At 35.0% G+C, this 11,497-nt stretch overlaps 1 protein-coding gene and 2 pseudogenes across 1 annotated transcript; all 3 read left to right on the top strand.

Moving 5' to 3' along the window:
- Window positions 1-193: 193 nt before the first annotated feature.
- Window positions 194-2,145, top strand: LOC130939940 (ATPase 5, plasma membrane-type-like; annotated as a pseudogene).
- Window positions 2,146-2,207: 62 nt separating this feature from the next.
- Window positions 2,208-6,429, top strand: LOC130939939 (carbamoyl-phosphate synthase large chain, chloroplastic-like; annotated as a pseudogene).
- A 3,027-nt stretch (window positions 6,430-9,456) lies between these two features.
- On the top strand, window positions 9,457-10,248 carry LOC130939938 (uncharacterized). Its single transcript, XM_057868002.1, has one exon. It carries the CDS (start codon window positions 9,457-9,459, stop codon window positions 10,246-10,248), a length of 792 nt encoding a protein of 263 aa, XP_057723985.1.
- The last annotated feature ends 1,249 nt before the right edge of the window (window positions 10,249-11,497 follow it).

The following is an 11,497-nucleotide window of genomic DNA, read 5'->3' as shown; positions in this document are numbered from 1 at the left end:
AGCCAGTGGGAAAGGAAAAAAAAACAATTTTAGTTTTTTTTAACTTGTGGAAAACTTTTTCATTCGAAATTAAGATAAACCCACTTAATTTTCCCACCCTCAATTATTTTAAGAACTAACAAGTACTAATTTTAGAACTAGAAGAGAGCATTATTGAGTAATTATATATTATAGAATATTGGTGTAGTATATAATGTGTTTATGTTTCAATAGTTCAAAAGTCACAATGGTTAATTAGTTAATAAAAAACGTTATCTACACACAAAAAAAATTAATCACCAAATTAACTATTACATATTTGTATGTATTATACATATTGATTAATATTTTTATCAATTAAATAATCTATCACTAAAATAATCAATCAAATTTATCATATTAGAATAATCAAATTTATGATATGCTAACAATCAAACTTATTTCAGCAGTATAATAAAAAAAAATTATAAAATGCTAAATATATGCAATAATTCACTAGTGGCTATTTTTTTTTTATTTTTTACAGATAGTATTACTGTTAATTAATAGCATTTTGATTATGATAATCAAACTTGTTTGCTCTTATTTTTCTCTTTTATCATTGGGCTAGTTGGCCTTCTCGAGCATATACTTGTTTTGTATCTCGTGCTTAAGTCTTTGTAAATTTCTATTGTGGGGAGTATCCATATTGATATAAATTCTACAATTGATATAGTTAAAGAGTAGTTATAGTTTTATATTAGTTAATCTTTACCCTTTTTGATTTTTTTTTTCGTAAGACAAGTCTGTGATGTATCTATATATATCATCGCTGCTACTCATACTAATAAGAACATTAATAATACATTTCTTTTCATGCAATCTAGCGTAGTATCATCTTTTCTACTCACTAATTCTCTGATATCTTATCATCTCAGCAATTGTCCAAAGGATGAAGAACTATACCATTAGTTTCCTTGCTTACAGAATTTAATCACTTCACTCTACTTTTTTGATATTTTAGTGTTCTAACATGGCAAAATTTTTCATTTTTGCTTATGGCAGATATATGCAGTGTCAATCACCATTCGTATTGTGGTAAGTTTTGAAAATAGGTGAACAACCAAAATGTTCTTTTACATACCTAATTAAATAGTTCATATAATTTTATTTGATCTACTTTTTATTTTGCAGTTTAATTTCATGTTTATTGCATTGATTTGGAAGTTTGATTTTGCACCCTTTATGGTGTTGATCATGGCCATACTAAATGATGGTAAGATAATATTGTGCTGAATGACCTTCATGTAGTTTGCTTGGACTGTTGTGTGATTTTTCAACTTAATTTTCCTTCACCATTATCCCTTTAGGTACCATTATGACAATATCCAAGGATAGAGTGAAACCATCCCCACAAACTGATAGCTGGAAATTGATGGAGATATTTGCTACTGGTATTGTGCTTGGAAGTTACCTGGCACTAATGACAGTAGTATTTTTCTGGCTTATGAAGGACACTGACTTCTTCTTGGTAATCAATTTAATTTCACGTTTCTTTCAGTATATTTGGTTGTAGGTAGAAATCAGCAAGGATGAGCTCTATTATAAATTTATACATTAGATTCATCTATGAAAAGTTCACATGTTATCACCTACTAGTGGAAATTGTGACAGTTATGGACACTAACTTTCTGTTGTTGCGGGACAAGTTTGGTGTAAGGTCTCTGAGACAGAGCCCTGCAGAAATGATGGCAGCCCTTTACCTACAAGTCAGTATTATTAGCCAGGCACTAATTTTCGTCACTAGGTCTTGCAGCTGGTCCTATGTTGAAAGACTTGGTCTTCTTCTACTGGGTTCTTTCATGATTGCTTAGCTGGTAATCTTAATTCTCTTTGTTCTCCTCTCAGCAACTTAATATGTAAAGATATGTGTTGGCTTGGTTTTCTTCTGTTGTAACTGAAAATTTTTCTGTAATTGGCAGGTGGCAACTGCTCTTGCAGTATATGCTAACTGGAGCTTTGCAAGAATCAAGGGAATGGGATGAGATTGGGCTGGTGTAATCTGGCTCTACAATTTAGCGAGCTATGTGCCTCTTGATTTGCTTAAATTTGCAATCTGCTATGCTTAGTGGCAAGGCCTGGGATAATCTTTTGGAGAACATGGTTAGTTTAATTCCTTCTCTGTGATTATATATTTATCTATTATTTTTTTAGTGTTTTTTTATGTTAATATCTCAAGTTTAATAAATATGATGTAAAGAAAATAAGTTATAGTAAAGAGAAATGGTATTAAAATAACTTAATATAATTCTCAAGTTCATATGCAACACACCCAGAGGAATGGACATCTTCATCTTCATGGAGTTGAGAAAAGCAAACTTTAAACCTTCCTCTCCCATTCCCCTTCCTTCTCCTCCTCCTCCTCCTCCTCTTTTCACTTTAAACCTTTCACATAAAAAAGAACCTTCTTAACCGACTTCTTCCCCCGTCCCACAACCTATGGCAAAAGGACCTATGTTACCCCTATGACCCCTGAATTGGTTGAGCAGGTTCTCGAAGCGGAGCACCCTGACCCTCTGCTTCCCACCATGGGTGGCCAAACCACCCTCAACCTCGTTGTGAAGCTCTCTGAGAGCAGTGCTTGGAGAAAAACGGTGTGGAGTTGATTCGGCGAAGCTGGAGACTATTAAGAAGGTTGAGGATAAGGATTTGTTTAAGCAGACTATGAAGAACATAGGGATTAAGACCCTGCTTTCTGGGATAGGAACCATCATTAGGGAGTGTATGGAAATTGCTAATGAGATTGGCGAGTTTTCGCTGATCATTAGGCCTGGCCTGCTTTTATGTTCGGTGGAACAGGTGGTGTGATTGCTTAGAATAGGAAAGAGTTTGAGGAGATTTGCAAGGTTGGAATTGCTGCTAGTTTGACAAGTCAGGTTTTGATTGAGAAGTCCTTGTTGAGGTGAAAGGGGTATGAGCTTGAGTTTATAAGGGACTTGGCTAACAATGTGGTTATTATATGTTCCATTGAGAATATTGATCCCATGGGAGTTCATACCGGTGACTCAATCACTGTTACACCAGCACAGACCCTTACCGATAAGGAGTATCAGCGCAATCGAGATTACTCCATTGCTATAACTAGAGAGATTGGGGTGGAATGTGGGGGATCCAATGTGCAGTTTGCTATCAACCCTATAAATGGTGAGGTGATGGTGATCGAGATGAATCCGAGAGTCTCAAGGTCCTTGGCCCTGGCGTCGAAGGCTACTGGATTTTTGATAGCAAAAATGGCAACAAGGTTGTCTGTAGGGTATTCACTGGATCAAATCCCAAATAATACAACAAAAAAGGACATTGCTGATTATGAGCCCCCCATAGATTATGTGGTTATAAAGGTTAGTGACTCGATGATAATTTCATCATGTATTTTCATTTTTGATTGTAGTTTGGTTGTTGAACATTTATAGTAGAACTAATGTAAATTCTATTGCTGTCCAGGACTTATATTTTATTAGTTTCTTTGGCAGCATTATTACATCCCTTATATGCTTGTAGAACAAGTCTTGGTTGTTGATATTGTATTTTAAGTTCTGAATCTTCGTTCCTTGTAGTTTATCTTGAAGTTTTGTTTGCATCAGCCAATCATAGAGCTGTAATCTGATAAACCAACATTTATACTAGGTTATCAAAATCAGTATTATGTTTATGAATCATTAACAATATCTTTTTTGTTATATGTTTGATAAATTTTATTCAAACTTGTTTCTGAATCTCATGCACTTCTCTCCCATGGCTATTTATATTTCAGATTCCTCGGTTTTCTTTTGATAAATTTCCTGGTTCAAAATCAATATTGACAACAGAGATGAAGTCTGTTGGTAGGCAATGGCTATATGGAGAATCTTCCAAGAGTCCTTTCAAAAAGTTATCCTGTCACTGGAACACGGATACCCTAGATGGGGTTGTTCAAAAGTGAAAAAGTTGGACTATGACTGTGAATGATTGAAGTATAGTATTCAAGTTCCTAACCCTAACGCATTCATGCCATATATGCTGCAATGAAAAAAGGCATGAGCATGGATGAAATTTTCGAGCTGAGTTATATTGACTAATGGTTTCTCACTTAGCTCTAGGAGCTAGTTGATGTGGAAAATTTCTTGATGTCCCACAATTTGTCTGACTTGACGAATGTTGATTTCTATGATGTTAAGAAAAGAGGGTTTAGTGATAAACAGATGGCATTTGCAACTAAATCTGCTGAGATGGAAGTTCGGTGCAGGCGACTGTCTCTGGGTGTTACTCCAGCATATAAGCAAGTTGATACCTGTGCTGCAGAATTTGAAGCTAATACTCTTTATATGTATTCTTATGATTTTGGGTGTGAGTCAGCTCCTACTAAAAGAAAGAATGTTTTAATTTTGGGTGGGGGACCAAATAGAATTGGTCAAGGGATTGAGTTTGACTATTGCTGCTTGTCATGCATCCTTTGCTCTTAGGAGTTTTCTTCTATTTTATGTTGATTAGATTCCACAGATTTGAATATTCCTGCTTTACTGGTTGCAAATTTGCGTCTCAAAAACGAAGTAAAGACAAAATACATAACTCTTCTTTATCTCTCTACTTGCTTCATTTTTCTCTCTCTAAATGCAAAAACTGTTACCTTAATGTGAGAGTAAATCTGATGAATTGCACGAGTTAAGCCTTTGATCTTGATGAAATATTGAATTCAAATGTTACATTACATGCCTTGTCTTTTGGCTTGGTATGTGTGCTGGCTTTATGTTCTGTCTCTCTCTATATGAGACAATCATGGTGAATTCAAATCCTCAGACAGTCTCTACAAATTAAGACACCAGTGATCGTCTATACTTTGAACTCTTGACCGTTGAAGATGTTTTTGAACATTATTGACTTGGAAAGACCTAATGGTATCATTGTGCAATTTGGAGGTCAAGCACCATTGAAATTGTCTCTCCCCATACAATAATACCTGGATGAACACAAGCCAGCGTGTGCCAGTGGGCTTGGTCATGTACACATTTGGAGAATATCCCCTGATTCCATAGGTGCTGCTGAGGACAGAAAAAGGTTTAATGTGATGCTCAATGAATTAAAGATTTAATAGCCAAAGGGAGGAATTTCCAGGAGTGAAAAAGATGCACTTGCCAATGCGACAGAGATTGGATACCCAGTTGTTGTTCGCCCTTCCTATGTTCTGGGAGGTCGAGCAATGGAGATTGTTTATAGTAATGATAAACTTGTGACTTATCTTGAAACTGCTGTTGAGGTGGATCCAGAACCACCTGTAGTAATTGAGAAGTATTTATCTAATGCCATTGAAATTGACGTTGGTGCACTGACTGACTCACATGGCAATATGGTCATTGGTGGGATAATGGAGCACATTGAACAGGCTGGGTACATTCTGGTGACTTGCCTGCTCTATTCCCACAAGAACTGTTCCATATTCTTGCTTGGAGATAATCACACGATGGACTGAAAAATTGGCAAAACGACTGGATGTCTGGGTACTCATGAATTGTCAGTATGCAATTATTAATTCAGAGGATTTATTTTTGCTCGAGGCCAGCCCTCGAGCTTCTCACACTGTCCCATTTGTATCAAAAGTAATAGGTCACCCGTTGGCTAAATGTGCTTCCCTTCTCATGTCTGGAAAGTCTCTCTGATATACAGTTCACAGAAGAGGTCATTCCTAAATATGTGTGTATCAAGGAAGCTATTCTTCCCTTATCAAAATTCGCAGGCTGTGCTGTGCTTCTAAGTCCTGAGATGCGAAGTACTGGTGAGGTCATGGGTATTGACTCTTTGTATAATACTGCATTTGCTCAGGCTCAAATTGCTTCCAGCCAGAAGTTACCAACTTCTAGTATTGTGTTCCTTAGCTTAAATGATTTAACGAAGCCTCACCTTGAGAAGATAGCAAAGACCTTCGTCGAGGTTGGTTTTAAGACTTGCTACTTCTGGAACGGCTCTTGCTCTTAAATCAGCTAATATCCAAGCTGAGAGAGTGCTGAAGATGCATGAAGGTAGGCCTCATGCTGGTGACATGATTGCCAATGGAGACATTCAGCTAATGGTGATAACGAGTTCTGGTGATGCACTTGATCGGATAGATGGTTTAACTCTGAGAAGGATGGCTTTGGATTACAAGGTTCCTATTGTCACAACGATTAATGGAGCTATAGCAACTACTAAAGCAATAAAGAGTTTGAAGTCCAATTCTATCAAAATAATTGCTCTTCGGGACTTCATTGAGCATAAAGTGTTTTAAATAGTTTTGCAGGCAGCCTCTCTCTGAAGTGGCTATGTGATAGATACTAGTAAGCTTCTATTTTTCCTCTTAGTATTTGATAGAAGTCAGGATGTGACATATTTTGAACTTGAAATGAATGTACGAATACTTTCGGTTTTATTTAGTTTCGTGTGTAATTAAAGTTGCTAAAATGTAGTTCCAACGCATCATATCACTCTTTATAAAGAGAAATAAGAATTTTATGTTTTTTAAGGTTTATTATAACTTTTGAGTTAAAAACAATCTCCATAGTTCATACCCTTACTTTCTTTCCCTTTCGAATTAATCTTGAGCAATTTTCTATTGTGCTTGGTAATTTTGGACTGATCTACTTCATTTTCTATTTACTGTGGTTAAAATTCACCTGTTGCAGATTATTGTGAGATTGTACATCACATCTTGTTTAATTTGGAGAATGGCAATTGTATTTGAATTGAGATGCTTTCATTTGTGGAATCAAAATTGACCAAAGCAAATATGAAAGGACATGTAGTATGTTGACCTTGTTTCCAAATCCTTTACTCTTTTTTTGATGGTAAAGTTTTTTATTTGTAGTACCTTGGCTTGACTCCTCATAAAAGCAGTTGTCATGTTTTGCAAAAGCCTTTGTTTACATGCTTGATTTCAATTTTTTTTATAATTAATCGTTTTAGTATAACAATTGTCACACCTAGTGTGATGCTGTTTACCCTTATCATGCGACACACTAAAGTCTCAAACTATAGACTCTGAAGAGTGTGAACATGCCTAAAGGTAATAATTGTGAATGTATAGGTATAATTTTAGTCTCTTTTTGTATTCTTCTCTTCTCTTCTCTTGTATTAATTAATGCAGTTGTTGAATACTTATCCCTGATTTGATGGTTTTAAATTTTGAAGCTATGCCTTTGATTAATGCAATAGAGAATAAGAAAAAAAAATTCAACTTTCAATTAGTATTACTATAAATAAGAATTTTAACTATTCACTATTGTACATTATTAATAATACACTAGCTGGTAACAATAATAATAATCCTTTGAATTTATATGGTCATTATTTACTTAGATGGATTTGTTCAATGAGGTGAACAGTTTTTCACCTACCTTGTGGGCTAATATTAACACTATACATGAATACGGACACACAGAAATATATCATTTAAGTTTTTAAATATTTAAAAATACAATTAGGATATTGACAAAAAAAAAAAAAAAAAACTCGAATCTTAGGCTCTAGTTCAATCTCTCACTAATCTCTAATTTTGACCAAAAAAAAAACCTAATCTTAGGTCCTAATCTAATCCTTCACTAATCACTCACTCTGACAAAAAAAAAACCACACCCTTTGCCGTCAATGTCTTCTTCATCTTCCTTTTTTATTGAAATTCAAGCTCTCTCATCTCTTGTTCATTGGCTCTCACAATCTCAAGTTCTCTCCCTCTCTTGTCTCCGGTCTTGCACTCAAGATCTCGGAGTGATCTTCGTCGTTGTCGGTGACAAAAGCAGCCAGTCCTGAGATTGATCGTTGTTGTCGTCTTCTTGCTTTGAGTCTTGCTGTCAGCTTTTTTCGCGCAAGCAGAAGCTGGTCCCGATTTGGTGAGTTTCAACAAATTTTCTATTCTTTCTTTTTCAGTTTTGTTACTGTAATTTATCACTATACTTTGATTTTGTTGCTGAAAGTTGAATTTGTTGTTGAAAATATCACTAACTAGTTTCTTTCTAGTTGAAAGTCATGATCGACATGAATTTTTTAATGATGAGAGTATAGTTTAACATGTTATTTAAATTTGTAGATTTCAATTACAAGTATATTGTGTGTTAAGAAAATAATTAGAATCGAATCAGATCAACTATTTATATAGCGTATTTGTATATTAATTGTATGATTCTATGTCTTTATTACTTTGGTTCCTCTAGCAGCTGTATATATACCCCTTGTACATTGTATTTTTCTTCGGACTGAATAATACACAAAACACTTTCTTTAGCTTAGTCTCTTATTTCTAACATGGTATCAGAGTTTAAGTTCATTTTTTTTTCAGAAATAATTGGTTTCTAGTTCGTTTATTTTGTTTCCTCGGACAATACTTCGCCCTCACTTTTCAAAGTCTCTCCCGACGTTTTGGTTCGTCATCGCTGCCACCCTCGCTTTCTTCTCGTTGCAAGCTTTCTAACATTGTGGATGATAGAATACTTCTATTAATAAAATTTTGAGATTTTTAAAATTTTTTGAGACTGTTTTGTACTTTACCATGGGGACTCATTTGTCCAGAATGCACATGTGAACACTTAACGATCATGTGTGTGAGTTAACATTCCACGTCAGCAATCGACTAATGGAAGGAGACTGTATTGTCTAACGGAAATAAACGTTGATGATTATTTTATGCATTTTAAAACATAAGAGACTAAAATGTTCGATTTCAAAAATTTCAAAAACTAATTTAAATAATTACTTTTTATTTTATTATTTGTAAAATTAATTTATGCTATTAAATTTTTTATAATTTTTATATTTTACTAATCATGTTTTATATTTTGTTTTACAATTCAACAAATTATAATTTTGAACTAACTTAGTCAATTAAGATAAAAGGAGTCACCTCGATAAAGATATTTAAAACGTATTTTTCTAAAATATTTTTTATTAATTAAAATTTTATATATAATCGATTAAACTATATTATTTTTGTCAAAATTAGATCAGACAAATTGATTTGGCCGAAAAATTAATAAATCAAACTTTAAACCAATCTAAATTAATATTCTTTTTTATAAAAAATGACTACAATAAACTTATTATAAAAAATGACTAAAATTCTTATTATATATATTTTTTAATTTTAAAAACTCTAAACTCTAACGGCACAAAAAAAGAAAATAGTTAAAATTTATAATTTTTATATATATATATAATAAAAATATTTTAGTTATTTTTATAATAAAAATATTATAATTATTTTTTATAAAAAAATATTAATTTAAATCGATTCAAAATATAATTTATTAATTTTTTAATTAAATTAATTTATCTGATCTAATTTTAATTATTTAAAAATATTAAAAAAATTTAAACACTTTTATTTAGGCGGCTCCATAAAAACTACAAATTCACTGTCTTATTTATAATACAGAAGAGAAAATGACTATCTAAAATTTTTTTTCAGGGCAGACCACTCCCTACAGAAGGGGGATCGAGAAAATGGAGAAAGCCAATGAAATATGGTGTAGCCAAGTGTGTAAAGCTAAAACCACTTTTTCAAGTCAAAGGAAACTAGGAAATCCCCCACCCCCTTTTCCATCCCAAATCCACGCTTCAGGGCTCAGCCTAATGGACAGCAACAAAGACTCATCCCTCAACGACACCGTTTTACAGATCCTTCTCGTCATCCTTATGGCCTTCTCCTTCTACTTCATTCACGACGCCCCAAAGAAGCTTTTCTCCACTCTCCGAAACCGCAACCGGGCCCACGTCCAGGCCAATCACCACTTTGTCCGCGGGGCCCAGATCCTCGCCAAGGCCCGGGCATCCCCTTCCCGATCCTCAGCCTCCTCCCTTGCCAAACAGGCCCAGGACGAGGCCCGCCAGGCCATCGCTCTCGACCCTACTGATGCCGCCGCCCACCTCCTCATCGCTCTCGCCCTCGACCTCCGCGGCCTCAGCGCCGCCGCGATCGACTCCCTCGACGCCGCGTTGTCCCCCGCCTTGGCCCGGTCGCTCAGCGACGGCGAGAGGGCCGACGCGCTGGTGAAGCGGGCCGAGCTGAGGATGACGGTGGGCCCGGGCCAGCGAGGGCGGGCCGATCCCGCGTTGGCGGATCTGCAGGAGGCCCTGAGGATTAGCCCGAAGAACGCGAAGGCGTTGTTTCTGTTGGGAAAGTACTATGAAGGAAAGAAAATGGAGAAAGAAGCTATTGAGGCTTACATGGAGGCTCTGAAGGCGGAGCCACAGTTGCGTAAAGCTCAAGAAGCTCTTCAGAGGTTAGGGTCTTAGTGGTGGTGCTGGTGGTACTGAAATTTTACCCCCTTTTTTTTAATGTTTACTTCTAGTTTTTGGTATCTGGAAAGTATAAATTGTAATTGGTGTATCTTGAAGATTTAGAATTAACTGACTGAAACTTGTAACTTCGTGAATTTATGTATCTTGATTTAGAATGAGCTGAAACTTGCAGTTTTGTAAATTTTCACTGCATAGATAATCAAAGTTTAAAGGTCTGACAGGGTTACATATGTTTGGAATTTTTTTTGAGAAAAGGATAAATAGGTCCTGAACTTTTGTTCTGCGGACATTTTTGTCCTGACAATTGAAAAGTACTTTTTAAGTTCCTGATTTTCATAAAATTTGGACGGATCAGTCCTTCCGTCCAAAGTCTCTTCTCCGTCAGGGATTTATCTGTCCAAATTTTGTGAAGGTCAATGACTTAAAAATATTTTTCAATAGTCAGGACAAAAATGTCCATGAGACAAAAAATAAGAAATCTATTTATTTTTTTTTTAATTGTTCGAATGTTTTAATTCGGTATCAATTATCAAATGAATTTCTAACTGTCTACCAAAAAGACCTAACTTTCATTATATTATCTATTATATTATCATTTTTAGTTAAGTAATTATTTATTATTTCGAGCTGAGAGTGAGCGACATCAATGACCGTTATATAGTAAGACCCTCAAACGCCGGTGCTGCTTGAATCAGAATATCTGATTATCCGTCGAAGAACGTGAACTTTATGTTAAGGAAATAAATTTTTCTAATGTAAAATTCTCAGGAACCTCAAGCTCCGAAAGAGTATATGGAAAGAGGAAGGAAAATAGTGTTACCTAGCTTAAGTTTTAAACAAAGCATACCGAAAACTGTGGCAGATGTGATAAATTCGAAATTAAGCTTAATTCACAATAATGGGTGGGTTTAGAAGTGTGAGATCTAAGAATTTGGTGCAATGATATAAACTTTAAGATGGGAGATTCTGAAGAAAAGAAAAAGAAAGAAGATTCTTCCCATTTTCTTCATTGATGCACATAGATCAAATGAGTTGTATTCAGTTTGGATCAAATTCGTGTTTTTACTTGATTTTTCAATAATATGCAATGTCCAAAACAAGATTAAGATGTCAGAAACCAAGGTTTAAAACGGGCTTGCATATGCTGGATAAGTAAATATAATGCACATGATTTGATTAGGTCACTGAAATAAAGGCTATTCATCCATTAAGAATGTGTGAGTGAAATGATAGTACTCGTTTA

Source organism: Arachis stenosperma, chromosome 7 (genome assembly GCF_014773155.1).
Source record: "Arachis stenosperma cultivar V10309 chromosome 7, arast.V10309.gnm1.PFL2, whole genome shotgun sequence".
Lineage (NCBI taxonomy): Eukaryota > Viridiplantae > Streptophyta > Magnoliopsida > Fabales > Fabaceae > Arachis > Arachis stenosperma.
The sequence above is the reverse complement of the archived record's forward strand: the minus strand, read 5'-3'. Positions and strand labels throughout refer to the sequence as shown.

Excerpts from the sequence above, each read along its gene's own strand:
- LOC130939938 (XM_057868002.1), top strand. The coding sequence starts at position 9,457 with ATGGAGAAAGCCAATGAAATATGGTGTAGCCAAGTGTGTAAAGCTAAA.